The sequence below is a fragment of the Callithrix jacchus genome, chromosome 4 (assembly GCF_049354715.1).
Source record: "Callithrix jacchus isolate 240 chromosome 4, calJac240_pri, whole genome shotgun sequence".
Classification (NCBI taxonomy): domain Eukaryota; kingdom Metazoa; phylum Chordata; class Mammalia; order Primates; family Cebidae; genus Callithrix; species Callithrix jacchus.
The window spans coordinates 158175256-158191463 of record NC_133505.1 but is presented as its reverse complement, the minus strand read 5'-3'; the positions used below and the strand labels follow the sequence as shown (position 1 = coordinate 158191463).

Genomic DNA, 16208 nt, shown 5'->3' with positions numbered 1-16208 from the left:
ACAGAGTGAGACTCTGTCTCAAAAACAAAATAAAACAAAACAAAGATCAGTACAGTGGCTTACAACTATAATCCTAGCACTTTGGGAGGCTGAGATGGGAGGATTTCTTGAGGCCAGGAGTTTGAGACTAGCCTGGGCAATGTAGCAAGACCCCTGCCTATACAAAAAATCAAAAAAAGGACCAGGAAGTGGCACACGCTTGTAGTCCCAGCAGCTACTCAGGAGGCATAGGCAGGCGAATTGCTTCAGCCCAGGAGGTGAAGGCTGCAGCAATCCATGATTGTGACACTGCATTCCCTCTGAGTGACAGAGCAAGGCTCGCTCAGAAAACAAACAACAACCACACAAAAAAAAAGAAAACAAAGATGGGGAGGGTCTTGTATTGTATTCTCTTACACTGCTGCAAAACTAGTGACTGTAAGTGGCTAACACAGTGAGGGTCCCTCATTATATGCACTGGAAAATTAAACAAAAAAAAATGCTCATTACTACTGCTAGGGAAAAAAAATCCGTTTTTTCCAAAAGAGCTGTAAACCATATTTCAGGCAGTTTAGTATTAACCCACTTTGGGCCACTAGTTATTTTTATAAAAACTCAACAAGCTAGTCGAGTGAACACAATGTATTTCTTATGCCTTAGGGTCAAACACGCACATGTGCACACACACACATGCCCTTTCATTTTCTTCTAAAGCAGTCAAGGTAGGGGCTAAAATGAAGCCATTATTTTCATAACACTGATAAGACTAAATGGCATTTCACATAAAAGGGAAAAATATCTTAGAAGAAAAGGAGGCTTACTTGCACAATGTTTTAGGATTCTGTAAGTTCCGATTTTGTAGATTCTCTCCCTTGTTTCTGCATCTCCTCCTGTGTTTGGGTTGTGATCGCTTTATCTGATTCACTGTGCACTTTTCCTTCCTGAAATTCTACTTCCTGGGCATCTTCCTTCTCTTTCTGTTTTGGTCCATTTGTATCTGGGGACTCTTTGGTTAAGCCTCCTGAGGCATCAGTATCAGCCAGGGCTGAGTTCTGGTTTTCAGGGTCGACATCATCACCTTGTTCATCGTCTTTGGGTTCAACGCGTGACTCCTCTATTCTTTCTGCTAACAAGGCATGACCCTCATCTTCTGGCACAGACTTTGTTCCAGCTCCATCTCCCTCTTCCTTGGATGGGAGGATGACCTCTTCCAGCTGCTGATCATTTACAGTGGAACCTTTTACCTCCACAGTCATGGTCTTTTCCGAAGCTTCACTCGTGTCTTTGGAAGCATCAGAATGTGTCTGTCCCACTGCGGTTGGCTCTGACTCCTCTTTGGCTGTAAGAGTTTGTGGTTCGTCTTGTGCAGAGGCCTGAGGTTTGCTTCCTTCTTTCTCTGTTACCTGCCCAGCGTCCTGCTTGTCAGCTTTTATCAGGTGAGCTTGCGTCTGTAACTCAGACGTAAACATTTCGGTGGCTGTTTCTTCTGTATGCACAAACTGGTCAACGGCTGTCTGAATGATGTTTTGGACAAGTTTACTGCTTTGGGTCTCAAGTTCCAGAATCCCATGTTCAGGCTCTGAATCCTCCGTGATTGCTACCCTCACTTTGACCTCCTGGCAAGCAACCCGCTCATCGGCTTCATCGGACTTCCACTTCAGTGAGGTGGTTCTCTCTCCATCCAGGTCGGAACGTAAGCTTTCTTCAGTACCGGCAGACCCTATCCCCGGTATCGATTTGGCCTGACCCTCGGGCACTGTGGGCACAGCATCTTCTCCTGGATGAGCAGTAAAGTCTGCATTTTGTTCAGAGGATTTCTCTTCCAGAACTGAATGTGCACCTGCAGGCTTCAGCGTTTCACCTGTTTCTAAAATGCTGACAGTTTCTCCTAAGACCTTTTCTTCCTCTGCAGCAGCTGTTAGAGTTAGTGATGCCTCAGAGCTCTGACCTTGAGTTTTGGTGCACGCTGCCTCCTCTTGACCTAGGCAGGGAGGAGGGCTTCCTTCCAAACTGCTGACTTCCTTTGCCCCATCTATGACGGGCACACTCACTGTCTGGACGAGGTGCTTACTGACCTCTTCAGATATGGTAACAGCTGTTTCGTGCTCAAGCTTCTCTTCTTTCACGTGAGTTGGCTCTGCTTCCATTTTCTCCCTTTCGACCTGAACTACCATCTCTCTCTCCATGGGGGACAGAGCAGACATCATGTGACTCTGCAGTTCAGTAGCATCATCCTTTTGACATTCAGCTTCTCCTGTCACTTCCTCTTTAAGGGCAACTTCAGCGACCTTTTCCTGACTGACTGCTATGCCTGCGTCTATAGACACCTCCAGTCCTTTGACAGATGGTTCATCTTTGGTTTTCTCATCTGCAAACTGGCCAGCCTCTTGGGTCCCCTCCATCTTCGACAGAACAGGTCCAGCTTCCGCAGACCCCTCTTCATGTGTGTGCTCCAGTGTGTCTTCCATCTTTGATTGTTCTTTAGTTTTTTCCTGGAGCACAAAACTGGAAGGTGCTGGGGGTCCCTCTGTCTTTGCAGGAACTGCCTCTGCTTCTGCGCCCCCTGACTGGGTACCAGATGCGACCTCATTCTCCTCTTGGATTTCCACAATCTTGTCTTTCTGGGTTGTGTCTAGTGCATCAAAGTCTGCTACGGGGGTGCTTCCAACGGTCTCACTGTCTGTAGGGGTTTCCGCCGAGTGAGCGGGGAGAGCCTGTTCCATCACCATCTCCTGTGATTTTCCCCCAGCTAAGGTCTCGGCGTGACACGTGGTTGCAGGCTCACTGGACTCTCCATTCTCTGTGGCTGGAGGAGCTTTTTCAGAGCTTTCCGGGGAGGTCTGTCTCATCGTCTTCCCTTGCGTAAAAGGCTCAGTTTTCACCTCCTGAGCATCTACTTTCAACGCTACATCCGTCTCTTTCTTCAGATCCACTGCTTCAGCATCCTCTTCAGATCTTTCTGCCTCTGCTCTCTGCCCCGGCTGAAGCGTGTCTTCTGGCCCACTGGTGCCAGGCAGCTGGGATTCCTCTTTCACTTTTTCTGCAACCGCCTGGAGGACCTCTTGAGTCCGTCTCTCTTGCTCTTCCATGTCGGGTACACCACCTTCCACCTCCTGCACTGGGGTGGCCTCCTCTGTGGTGTCTGGGGAGTCGGTTAACTGGGAGACTGCTGACACCATTTCTGTGGTCTCTTCAGCAGCAGATGCTTCGGCTCCTTCTTCAGCACCCAATGGCCCTGCAGTTTCTGCCGCTCTTAGCGCTTTGGAAGTCAATTCCACCTCGCTGGTGACCGTGTCACCCTGGGCCTCTCTGTTCTCTGGCAGAGGCTCAGTAACCTCAGGGGTTTCTTCTTCTGCAATGACTTCTCTTTCCAACATCTCCCCAGTTAACGGTGTGGCTTCAGGTTCTACTTGTTCAAGGGGCTCTGTCACTAAAGCAGATATCCAAGAAGGAGACCTTTCTTCCTTAATGGCAGCTGCCCTGGTCCCATCAATGACAGCTGCCGCCACCATATGACCCTGACTGTCACTGAGCTCCTTGGACACCTCAGCAGCTTCCTGGTGTTCGGGCTGCTCTATGCTTTTCTGGGCTTGCTGTGCCTCCATTTTCTCCCTTTCTACAGCGTCATACTCTGACAGAGGGACCACGGCTGGGACATCAGAGTCATCTTCGTTGGCGCCTGCTGGCCCTGCGTCTTCAGCAGGGACTTGTTCTTGCTTCCCATCTGGCCTTTTCTTCCTTCGTCCAGGAATAAACTTCTTGATTGAGACCCAGGATTCTTCTTTCCCGGGTTCAGCATCTGGAGTGGAATGTTCTACACCAGACCCAGCTACGGAGTCTTCGTTTTTCTCTTCCAGCTTGGACTTGGATTTTTTTCTTGGCGTGACTAACCTTTTAAATGACTCCCAGGTGGAAACACCCTCCCCTTCAGTAGGGCTTCCAGCTTGCTCAGGGGATGAACAGCCCTGCCCGGGCTCATGTTCTTGGGAATCCGCAAGGGTCCTGTCTGTCCCCGTCTCTTTGTCTCTTCCGGGCTCATCTGTTTTCTGGTGGTCTCCTCCCATTGTTTTTGGCCCCCCTTCCTCATCAGAGGAGGACCCTTTCCTTGCTCTTTTCTTGGATGATCCCACACAAATTAAAGCTTCCCAAGATACTGAGGTATCCACCTTGCGCTTCGGTTCTTCTGGCTTTTGCTCTTCCACGCTCCCTTTCATTTCTTCTTGCATTTCAGAGGCTGCGCTCTCGGTGGAAGACAAGGTAGCGCTCTTGACCTTGTCCAGCTCATCTTCTTTGTCACTTTCCGAAGGCCGTCTAACGCGCTTCTTGGGTGTCACCATCTTTTTGAATGATGCCCAGGGAGTGACACCTTCTCTTTTTTTCTCTCCATCGGAAGTAGCTCCTTCTTCAGCTTCCCCGTCCTGGTGCACCTCGGCTAAGCCCTTCTCCAGACACGTGATCTCCTCGGGCTCCTCGGGGGACGAGGCCGAGCTGTCCCCCTTCTGCTCCTCGTGGCTGTCCGGAGAATCGGCGGGAACCTGAGTGTGCTCCCCTGAGTCCTCATCTCCGCCTCCTCTTTTCCCTTTCTGTTTCTTTCCAGAAAGCTTTTTTAAGCCAGTGCTGGTAAAAAGCTTCTTGAGTGGACTTCCCTGCACCTTCATTCTCTCCTGTGATGACAGCAGCTCCACCTCACTCACAAAGCCTTCGGGGGGCTTGGACAGTGCCTTCTCATCAGGACTGAGGTCAGCTCCCTGCACAGGGTCCACTCCGGAAACACACGTGTCTTTGAGTTTCACCAGCTCCTTGGCAGGTTCGGCTTCCTGAGGTTCTGCATTCATTTCAACCAATTCTTCAGCAGGTACCGACCCTGCCGTTTCTTCCACCTCTGCTTCCTGCTCCTCGGTTCTCTCCTCTGCGGTGCTGATGTGGACATCGGCCACAACCTCTTCCTGGTGGCCTTCTATTTTCTCATCAAACACTTCTGTCGCCAGCGGAGCGGGTTTCTCTTCAGAAGGTCCCTGCGAGCCACTGACCTCCTCCTCCGAGGGCAGCTCAACTTTCTCATATTCAGCTGATAACCGGGGCTCGGGGGTGCTATCCGCCATCTCCTGTGGCTGAGCCTGCTCGGAGGAGGCCTCTGCCTTTCCGTTTTCTTCTGCGTCTTTTTCTGGCTCTTGTTCCTTTTTCTTCTCTGAAGCTTCCAGTTCATCCTCCTTCGGCTTCCTGAAACTGGTCTTTTTTCGCCAGCCGGCCCAACCTTGAGTGAAGAATTTTTTGAAGGTTGATGCTGTTTCAGTCGTCACGGGACTCGCTGGGGACTCTGCAGACTTGCTGGGTTCTTTTTCTTGTTTCTCTTCTCCTTCCTCTTTGCATTCCTCCACGGCTTGGCCAGCTTCGGCTGGAGGAGAAATTTCAGCGTGGCTTTGCTCGTGCTTCAGGTTCTCTTCGGGTTTCTCTGTGGATTGTTTGAGTTCGCTTTCTTTGGAGGCTGCTTCTCCAGCCCCCGCGCTGGGGTCCTGGTGATCGCCATCCCCTGCTGCTCCTTCCCCTTCATCTTTTTTCACAGTGAGTAGCTGGACAGTGTCAGGCTTCTCTGTCTTATCCTTTTTCACAGTGAATTTAAAGCCGACAAACTTAAACACCTTCTTAAATCCAACATCATTAGCCTGGGACTCTGTAGATTGTGTTAGCTCTTCCAAATTGCTTTCTGAAGAAGGAATCTGGTCGAGGATTTCGGGGCTCTCCTCCTGCCCGTCGTCTCTGACGTCTTGATCAACTGTTGACTTAGCAGCCATCTCCTTATCAGAGTCTCCTTTGCTCACATCTTCAGAGTCTCTCTGCCCAACTATTAACAAAAAGCGGGGTGGGGAGAAGAGAAAAGATGATTACAATTCAAGAAAATCGTTTTTCTGAGACAGGGCGCGACTCTGTTGCCCAGGCTGGAGGGCAATGGTGTGGTCTCCATTCACTGCAGCTTCAACCTCCCAGGCTCAAGCAGTCCTCCCACCTCAGCCTCCCGGGTAGCTGGGACTACAGGCACATCCCACAATGTCCAGCTAACTTTTTATTTTCTGTAGAGATGAGATCTCACTATGTGGGTCCAGGCTGGTCTCCAGCTGCTGGGGTCCAGCAATCCTCCTGCCTTAGTTTCTTAAAGTGGTGGGATTATAGGTGTGAACCACTGTGCCCAGCCCACGAAAATTAAATATCTTAAAAACACGACCAATTAATATTTTCTTTAATGACAGGCAACTCGAGGACAAAGTGAGATCTCATGGAGATGTGTAAATCTTTTTTTAATATTGAGATGGAGTTTCGCTCTTACCACCCAGGCTGGAGTGCAGTGGTGTGATCTCAGCTCACCGCAACCTCCGCCTCCTGGGTTCAAGTGATTCTCCTGCCTCAGCCTCCCAAGTAGCTGGGACTACAGGCATATGCCACCAGGCCTGGCTAGAGATTTGTAAATCTTAATAGATTAATGTCTACTTCCTTCCAACGACCTTTAAAAATTCAGGTTCAAAGAGAATCATCTGCTCTTACTGTAGCCTGTTAAAGGGAAAGTCGACAAACTTAACTATCAAAAAATTAGTTTCACGTAAGTAGTCACGGCACCCCTAAGAGTGAGTCAACCAGACAGTGTATCTTCCGTTGCAATGTAAGATGGAATCCCACATCACACCCATATATTTTTTTTTTTTGAGATGGAGTTTCGCTCTTGTTACCCAGGCTGGAGTGCGATGGCATGATCTCGGCTCACCGCAACCTCCGCCTCCTGGGTTCAGGCAATTCTCCTGCCTCAGCCTCCTGAGTAGCTGGGACTACAGGCACACACCACCGTGCCCAGCTAACTTTTTGTATTTTTAGTAGAGACGGGGTTTCACCATGTTGACCAGGATGGTCTCAATCTCTTGACCTCGTGATCCACCTGCCTCGGCCTCCCAAAGTGCTGGGGTTACAGGCGTGAGCCACTGTGCCCGGCCCACATCCATATTTTAAACAAGAATCCATCAAGTTTTAGATACAACTTCCCACTTAATAGGAAATATAGAGTTTGAGAAACAAGCTAAAGAACAAACAAGTATCCACACAAATCCAAAAGAGGGGACATTCTATGTGGTAACTAAGTCTCAACAGGTCCCCATAAGGGACCAGAGCTCTTTGGAGAAATTCCAGGCTGGGTCATAGGGTGTATGAAAAATATTTTCTTGTGACTGAAAGAAGATGCTCAAAAGCTGACAGAGGTATGTCAAAAGGACACAAGAGCTGGCTTGAAGGGGCTCCCAATGCCCAAACTTTGAAGCATAAAAAAGAATAATGGATCCTTGATAGTTCACGATAGTGACGATTGGGTGTTCACGAGCATGTGTGAGACTGTGCCACCCTCAAACCTTGTTACGACGATTGTGCACATCACTCACCTGACATGAAAATGAAAGAGAATAATGACATTGATGAGTTACAGCACATTGAATAAAAAAAGAATCCATGAATCGAGAGTGATACGAAAAAATGTAAATAGGGAGCAGGGAGCACTTTCTTAAGGAAAAAAGGTCAATAAATATAGATATAACTTCCACTTTGATCCTCAAAGTCATTATCTTAAAATTTTAGATTTAGAAAATCACAATTTGCAAGCACCATTTTAATAATTCATTTATTCAGACTGGTGCTAAGTGCTGGGATTACAGGGCGCAGTGGCTCACACCTGTAATCCCAGCACTTTGGGAGGCCGAGGCAGGCAGATTATGAGGTCAAGAGATCGAGACCATCCTAGCTAACATGGTGAAACCTTGTCTCTACTAAAAATACAAAAAAATAGCCTGGCATGGTGACATGCTCCTGTAGTGCCAGCTACTCGGGAGGCTGAGGCGGAAGAATTGCTTGAACCCAGGAGGTGGAGGTTGCAGTGAGCCGAGATAGCGACAGAACAAGACTCCATCTCAAAAAAAAAAAAAAACACAAAAAAACTCATTTAGTCAAGGATCACAGACTGCTAAAGCCATCGGGTAAAAGGCTGTCAGGAAACATACATTCAGCGTACCGACACACACATTACTTAATTTCACAAGAATGACCTTGACAATGGAGAAATCTGGCAGGCACCACCTTAACCAAGTGATCAAATTTAACATCCTCAATAATGGGACAGATTGCATTTCGATTCCCGGTGTGAGGCACTCAGAAGGACAAGAATTCATCTACGTCCTGACCAAAATATTTAACAGCATCTCATCTCATCATGAGGACACAAACAGACAAATCCACAATGAAGGACGTTCTGCAAAATGACTAGCCTGGCCTGAAATAACAATGTCACGGAAAAATGAAAATCAAGCAGAAACACAAAAAGGATTGTCTGCAAGTAACTTTCAAATAGCTTGGTGGGGGTGGTGGGCGGATGATGTAGCTCTCCATAAATGGTGAATTAGGTCAAGTGCACAGAAGTGTTTACTATGTTTTTCCAGGTTTGTAATTTTAAAATCATTGAGGGGAAAAGTCAAGTCAATGTGATTTAATGGGGGGAGGTGGAGGAGAAAGTACTGTGTTAATTAAGAGATTTAAGGAACACAACAACCAGAGGTGCCCAGCATGATCCTGAATTGGATCGGCCAAAGGACATTTTTGGGTCTTCCCGGGAAAAACTGAATATGAGATTTGGGATTGGATGAGATGAATTTTAACTGAAATAAAAGGGTAGAGATTTGACTGCAGAAAGCAGGTTACCAAACAGTATATACAATGACCTCATTCTGGCTTAAAAACAACTGTCTCTTTTCTTTCTCTCTCCCTCTCTCTCCCTCTCTCTCTCTCATAACCCCCGCCCCAACCCATACACACACCCTTCACGTATGTGATCTCTGGGGGATGCAAATGTCATTTATTTTAGTTTTGCTTGTCTGAATGTTCTAATTTTCTTTTCTTTTTTAAGACAGAGTCTCACTCTGTTGCCCAGGCTGGAGTGCAGTGACATGATCTGGGCTCACTGCAACCTCTGTCTCCCAGGTTCAAGAAATTCTCCTGCCTCAGCCTCCTGGGTAGCTGGGGCTACTGGCAGGTGCCACCACACCTGCCTAATATTTGTATTTTTAGTAGAGATGAGGTTTCGCTGGTCTCAAACTCCTGACCTCAGGCGATCTGCCTGCCCCGGCCTCCCAAAGTGCTGGGATTACAGGCATGATGAGCCACTGCACTCAGCCTCTAGTTTTCTTTTTCTTTTCTTTCTTTCTTTTTTTTTTTTTTTTTGAGATGGAGTTTTGCTCTTGTTGCCCAGGCTGGAATGCAATGGCATGATCACAGCTCACTGCTGCAACCTCCGTCTCCTAGGTTCGAGCAAATCTCCTGTCTCAGCCTTCTGAGTAGCTGGGACTACTGGCATGTGCCACCATGCCTGGCTAATTTTTGTATTTTTAGTAGAGAAGAGGTTTCACTACATTGGCCAGGCTGGTCTCCAACTCATGACCTCAGGTGATCTGCCTGCCTCGGCCTCCTGAAGTGCTGGTATTACAGGTGTGAGCTACCACACCTGGCCTCTAATTTTCTTTTCTTCTTCTTCTTCTTTTTTTTTTTTTTTTTTTTTTTTTTTTTTTGAGATCGAGTTTTGCTCTTGTTGCCCAGGCTGTAGTGCAAGGGCATGATCTCGGCTCACCGCAACCTTTGCCTCCTGGGTTCAAGCAATTCTCCTGCCTCAGCCTCCTGAGTAGCTGGGATTACAGGCGTGTGCCACCATGCCCAGCTAATTTTTGTGTATTTTTAGTAGAGACAGGGTTTCACCATGATGGCCAAACTGGTTTTGAACTCCTGACCTCAAGTGATCTACCCGCCTCGACCTCCCAAAGTGCTGGGATTACAGGCGTGAACCACCCACCCAGACATCACAAAAGAATTTTTGCAAACACTTCTAATGCAATGTAAGAGATGTGACTTTCCTTTTGAAAAAGTTGGATAAAATCATTAGAAATATACTAGAGAAAAAAAGAAAAATTCCAATAACAAAGCCTATTCTAGTATGATTTCACTAATATGGAATACAAACAAAAATTACGTATCCTGCCAGCAAGCATGTGATTAAAAACAAACATTCATCAACCTCCCTGCAATCAGAAAATGCAGATACGTTACTAATGTAGGAGGAGAAAGCTGGGGTCACACATACTATTTCCCCTCACTATTTTCCCTCCACACTCAAATCTATGTTTCCATTTGAAACACTTCTTTCCGTTTCTGTTTCATTCTGGAAGGGCTGGAATGTTTATAGTCAAAACTAGGGAGGTAACGATTAGTGAACAAGCTGCCAGCAGGCAGAACAAAACAGCCATTGGGCTGGGCAAGGTGGCTCACGCCTGTAATCCCAGCACTTTGGGAGGCCAAGGCAGGCGGTTCACTTGAGGTCATGAGTTCGAGACCAGCCTGGCCAACATGGTGAAACCGTCTCCACTAAAAATACAAAACGTAGTAGCCAGGCGTGGTGGTGCATGCCTGTAGTCTCAGCTACTCAGAAGGTTGAGGCAGGACAATCACCTGGGAGGTGGAGGTTGCAGTGAGCCAAGATTGCGCCACTACACTCCAGCCTGGGCAACTGCCATTGGTATCTGAGGTAGTCGTTACTGAGAAGCTATTGATAGTTCAGTATAGCTCAGAAATAATCAGATATTCTCTTTAAATAGAGTGAGGTATGATTTGAGCACATAATAAAACGTATATAGAAAAACTTTAAGTCATAACTGGTCAACTAGTCTATAGTCTCTTTTGACCTAAGTAATCCTAAGAGCTACAATTGTCAGAACAATCTTCTGGCACCTCTGTGCTTTGTGCTTCACCTGATTTTGGCCTCCAAGTACCCTCTGTACTGGGGCCCTCTACCCACTCCATCCTGGGAGGCCTGCTTCCTAAAACACCGTTGCTGTCATAGCACCAGGCTGTCGACTCCTAATGGCTCCAGGGCCTAGAGAATATTCTGACCTACCTAGCCTGGCAGGTGCCTTTGCCTGCACCTGCACTGTTGAGATTAGATCCCGACCCCTACACCCACACAATCCTGTGGCCACCCACTGGGCTTGGAGTCTGCATGAAGCCTAGACCCTACTCCTCAGTCCCTGTCTCATCACTGGGCTCCTCTCCCCATGTGGCAGCTCAAGTGTTGAGTACTGTTGCATTCTGTTCTGCGTCCAACACTGTGCTGGCCCTCAGGCCCCCCAGTGAGGGCAACTTTGCTAAATCCTGGTGACTTTTTGAGGCCTAGGTCATCCTAGAGCTGCCCTGCCACCCACTTTCCCCGGAGACCGCAGCCACAGCCACATCCATTCCAACCGCCCAAGCCAGTCTTCTGGGCAGTGTCCTCTGGTGGGGGAAGTGGGGCCCGCCCTGAGGCATCCCTGGGACTGCGGCTGTATTAAAGTGTTTCGCTCTTGTCTCTCTGTAGGAGGTAGGCTGCCAGCGCAGAGCGTTTTGGCACCTGCGTCACGGGACCCAGGACGAGGCGTTGCCTCTCTGGGGCTGGGGGCCTGGGGCAAGATGACGGAAGCGGGCGGCAGCCTGGGCCGGGATGCCACGGGCGCTGGCTATTCCCGACCTGGCCCTTCCCGACCTGTCCCTGCGCAATGTGGCCAGCAGCGAGGCTTTCCCAAACCTGGGACGGGAAGGGAGGAGGCTGAAAACGCACACACTCCTCTCGGGCCGTCCTAAGGGATCCTTGGCCCTGGGGATTCGGTGTCCGCTTATCGCCGCGGGGCAAACGACTGCTGAGGGGCGCGCGCTACTCACAGCAGAGGTTACCCCACCAGGGCATGGCGCGTAGTGCCCGCCAGGAGAGGCAGCCCAACAGCGGCCCGCGAGGCCCTGAGCCCCTCCGGGCTGCTATCGCTCGCGGGAGCCTGGGCCCGGGCGCTGGCCGCGAACGTCACAAAGGACGCAGCCTTCCCGCGCCGGGCGCCTGCCCTCGGCTGAGCACCGCCCCAGTGGGGTCTCTTCAAACCCAAGCCCGCGGAGGCCGAAAACCATCCTGCTAACTCACTGCCAAGCCGCCGCTGAACATCCCTGACACTTAATTTCAAAAAAAGGGCCTCGAGGCCCGGCGTGGTGGTTCACGCCTGTAATCCCAGCACTTTGGGAGGCCCAAGAGGGCGGATCACCTGAGGTCAGGAGTTCGAGACCAGCCTGGCCAACATGGTGAAACCCCAAATCTACTAAAAAAAAAAGAAAAATTAGCGGGCGTGGTGGCTCCTGTCTGTAATCCCAGCTACTCAAGAGGCTGAGGCAGGAGCATCGCTTGAACCTTGGAGGTGAAGGTTGCAGTGAGCCAAGATCTTGCCACTGCCCTCCAGCCCGGGATACAGAGCAAGACTGTCTCAAAAAAGAAACGCCCCCCAAAAAAACCCCACAAACAAAAGCACCTCGATAATTGAGAAATCTGGCAGGCACCACCTTAACCAAGTGATCAGACTTATCCTCGATAATGGAACAGATGTTATCGTGCCTCCTGATGTGAAGCACTCAGGACAAGAATTCATCTTTATAGCACTACTGATCAAAACGTGTAATGGCATCTAATCACGAGGAAACAATCAGACAAATCCACAACCAAAGATGTTCTGCAACACAAGCAGCCCGGCCTGAAATGTCAATGTCACGGAAGGACGAAATCAAGCAAAAACACAAAGGGGTTCTGTCCGGCAGTGGCCAAGGTGTGGCAGAACCTGCTTGTGGGTCTGCCTTGGTTGTAAAGAGCTTTAAGTTCTTGAGTATTCGTACAAGAACGAGGGTATCGCTCAAGTTCCCATTACAAAGCCATCACTTACAGTCTTAGAGCCTTAAGGGCTAGAAGATGGAACTCACCTGGTCCCTCTAACTGGGACTTCAAAAATAGTCATCTGTGAGAATGCAAACGGCACAGCCACTTGGGAGGACAGTCTGCGGTTTAACACTAAATGTGCTCTTACCATGTCTGGCACTCATGGTCCTTGGTATTCAACCAAATAAGTTGAAAATTTATGTCCACACAGAACATCTGCACACAGATGTTTATAGCAGCTTTATGCATAATTGCCAAAACTTGGAAGCAATCAGATGTCCTTCAGTAGGTGAGTGGATAAATTGTGGCACACCAGACAATGGAATATTATTCAGCACTAAAAATAAATGAGTTATCAGGCCATGCAAAGACATGGAGGGAACTCAAATGATATAACTAAGTGCAAGATGGCATTCGGAGGAGGATACACAATGTATGATTCCAACTCTATGACATTCTGAAAAAGATAAAACTGTGGAGACAGTAAAAACAGTGGTGGCTGCCAGGGGTTGGGGGAGGAAGGGAGGAATACGTGAAGCAGAGATGATTTTTATGGCAGTGAAGCCATTCTATATGACGCTGTAATGGTGGGTACACATCACTGTGTATTGGCCCAAACCCACAGGATGTACACCACCAAGAGTGAGCCCCAATGTAAACTATGGACTTTGGGTGATAACCATGTGTCGATGTAGGTTCATTGATTTTAACAAATGACCCATTCTGGTGGGGTATGTTGATAAGGGTGGAGGGAAGCCATGCAGGTGTGGGGGTAAGGGATATAGGGGAATTCTCCGAACTCTCCACTCAGTTTTGCTGTGAACCTGAAACTGCTCTTAAAAATAATATATTTTTGGCCGGGCGCGGTGGCTCATGCCTGTAATCCCAGTACTTTGGGAGGACAAGGCAGGCGGATCATGAGGTCAGGAGATCGAGACCATCCTGGCTAACATGGTGAATGAAACCCCATCGCTACTAAATACAAAAAATTAGCTGGGCAGGGTGGCACATGCCTGTAATTCCAGCTACTTGGGATGCTGAGGCAGGAGAATCGCTTGAACCCCGGAGGTGGAGGATGCAGTGAGCCGAGATTGTGCCACTGCACTCCAGCCTATGTGATAAAGTGAGACTCTATCTAAAAAAAAAAAAAGCCCATTTCTAAAAACAGTCATATGACTTGACCAATATCATGAATGTGTGTGGTATCCCAGGCGGGCCAAAGGCTGGCTGGGGAGTCCTTAGAGCAAAGGAGCAACATACACAGTCTGTCTTTTTGAAAGAAGTCAATTTCATACCCTTTTAATGCATAAACATTCTTATTTTCCAGAAATCATTATAATTTTTATAGTTCACAAGTGCCACTTATGGTAAGAACAGTACTTCAATATGTCAACTCCCACACTTAGTTGGAAAGACTGCTTTCTGTCTAATGTGGACAGCCATTTGAATCTATTTCAGTGTGAAAGGAGAGTTTATTCATAGTGACAGTCGTGCGTCTTTTTGAAAAGTGAAGAGTACATACATCCTGCCCGCCCACTCATGGATAGTGATTCAAAAGATCACCTGATGTCATTTTACAACCATCAAAGTGAAGGCTGGATAAAGCAAGAATCAATGGGTGCCAAAGTGCTAAACGGAGGAGAGAGCCGGGATATTGACATGCTTATTGTTGAAAGGGAGGGAGAAATGCCTAATTCTACAGTGGTGAAATCAGACAACGCCTTAACATCAGCCTACGAGGGACCGACGGACACTGCGTGCAATACCCTGAGAAGGACACACCACTCTGCAGTATTCTGGCTAAGAATGAGTAACCTATGGCCAGGTGCAGTGGCTCATGCCTGCAATCCCAGCACTTTGTTTTATTTATTTATTTATTTGTTTAAAAAAATTTTTTTTTTGAAGACGGGGTTTCACCATGTTGGTCAGGCTGGTCTTGAACTCCCGACCTCAGGTGATCTACCCGCCTTGGCCTCCAAAGTGCTTGGATTACAGGCGTGAGCCACCACACCCGGCCAATCCCAGCACTTTGGGAGGTCGAGGTAGGCAGATCACCTGAAGTCAGGAGTTTGAGACCAGCCTGGCCAACATAGTGAAACCAATTTCTACTAAAAATACAAAAATTAGCCAGGCGTGGTGGTGGGCACCTGTAATCCCAGCTACTGGAGAGGCTGAAGCAGGAGAATCGCCTGAACCTGGGAAGTGGAGGTTGCAGTGAGCCGAGATTGCACCACTGCACTCCAGCCTGGACAACAGAGAGAGAGACTCTGTCTCAGGGGAGAAAAAAAAAGAGCAACCTAAATTGATTTAGCCAACACAAACATCAAATAAGGAATGGGTAGAAATGGCGAGAGGAGAATTTACGCTTTGAACATATCAAAGTCTAAGAGACAAAAGCTGTAGACATGTTCCAGATTAAAAGAAGCTAAAGAGACATGATAACACGTGGTCTCTGACCCTCGGGTGGATCTTGTAATGCAAAGAGGGACGCTTTAAAGCGGCCATAATTAGATTAACTGACGAAATTAGAAGCAGATTATAGGAAAGTTCTGTAATAATGTAAATGTGTGATACTGACAACCATCAATAATTGTGCTATGGTTATGAGAGGGAATATCCCTAATCTTGGAAAATACAAACTGAAATATTTAGGGGTAAAGGACCATGACGTATATAATTTACCTTCAAATGCTTCCCTAATTTTTTCTTTTTCTTTCTTTCTTTCTTTCTTTCTTTTTTTTTTTTTTTTGAGACAAGGTGTCTCCCTATTGCCCAGGTAGGAGTATCATGGCACGATCTTGGCTCACTGCAGCCTCCACTTCCGGGCTCAAGTGATTCTCTAGCCTCAGTGTCCTAAGTAGCTAAGACTACAGGCATGAGCTACCAACACCTGGCTAATTTTTGTATTTTTAGTACAGACAGGGTTTTCCCATGTTGGTCAGGCTGGTCTTGAACTCCTGAGTTCAAAGCAATCCGCTTCAGCCTCCCAAAGTGCTGGGATTACAGGCATGAGCCACCGCATGATTCCACCCTGAAGTTACCATTAAAAAAAAAATCACTTGGAAGAAGGCACTCAGAATTGCAGATAACTATTAAAAATTATAGAAACAACAAAATGGGGAGTGATTACGTACTTGATCTGATTTTAGAGGAGGACCTCAGATATTCACTTCATATCACATACCATGATATAAATTTTATCTATGTATTAAACAACAGGAAAACGACTTAACTTTCCCCCACCAAAGAGAGAAAATGAATTCAGGCAGAGGGGAAGAAAATTGAAGAGCAGAAGTACTGGGGACAGACTGGTGTTTAACTTTTCGCTGTACCACTTGCTAGCACCAGGCCCTTGTGGAAGTTTCTTTGCATCTCTATTGTTAGACATTTCTCAAAAGAAGGCACACCATTGGCAAAGAAACATGAAAAAATTCTCAACGTCACT

The 16208-nt window shown here is 47.7% G+C and overlaps 1 protein-coding gene and 1 non-coding gene across 7 annotated transcripts in view; one reads left to right on the top strand and one right to left on the bottom strand.

The window, feature by feature from the left end:
- Nucleotides 1-16208, bottom strand: part of AKAP12 (A-kinase anchoring protein 12) — a 110404-nt gene that overhangs the window by 1452 nt on the left and 92744 nt on the right. For 2 of the 6 annotated variants that reach the window (XM_035296970.3, XM_035296972.3), the window contains one exon: nt 801-5821. In XM_035296970.3, the coding sequence (XP_035152861.3) occupies nt 813-5821 (5009 nt within the window). In that variant the 3' untranslated portion in view covers nt 801-812. Of the gene's footprint in view, nt 1-800; nt 5822-11560; nt 11855-16208 lie in introns of those variants that run through there. The other 4 variants (XM_035296973.3, XM_035296974.3, XM_078370305.1 and 1 more) reach the window with 4 other exon arrangements.
- Nucleotides 7295-7400, top strand: LOC118153393 (small nucleolar RNA U13). Its single transcript, XR_004742631.1, has one exon. It is a non-coding gene; the product is annotated as a small nucleolar RNA U13 (small nucleolar RNA).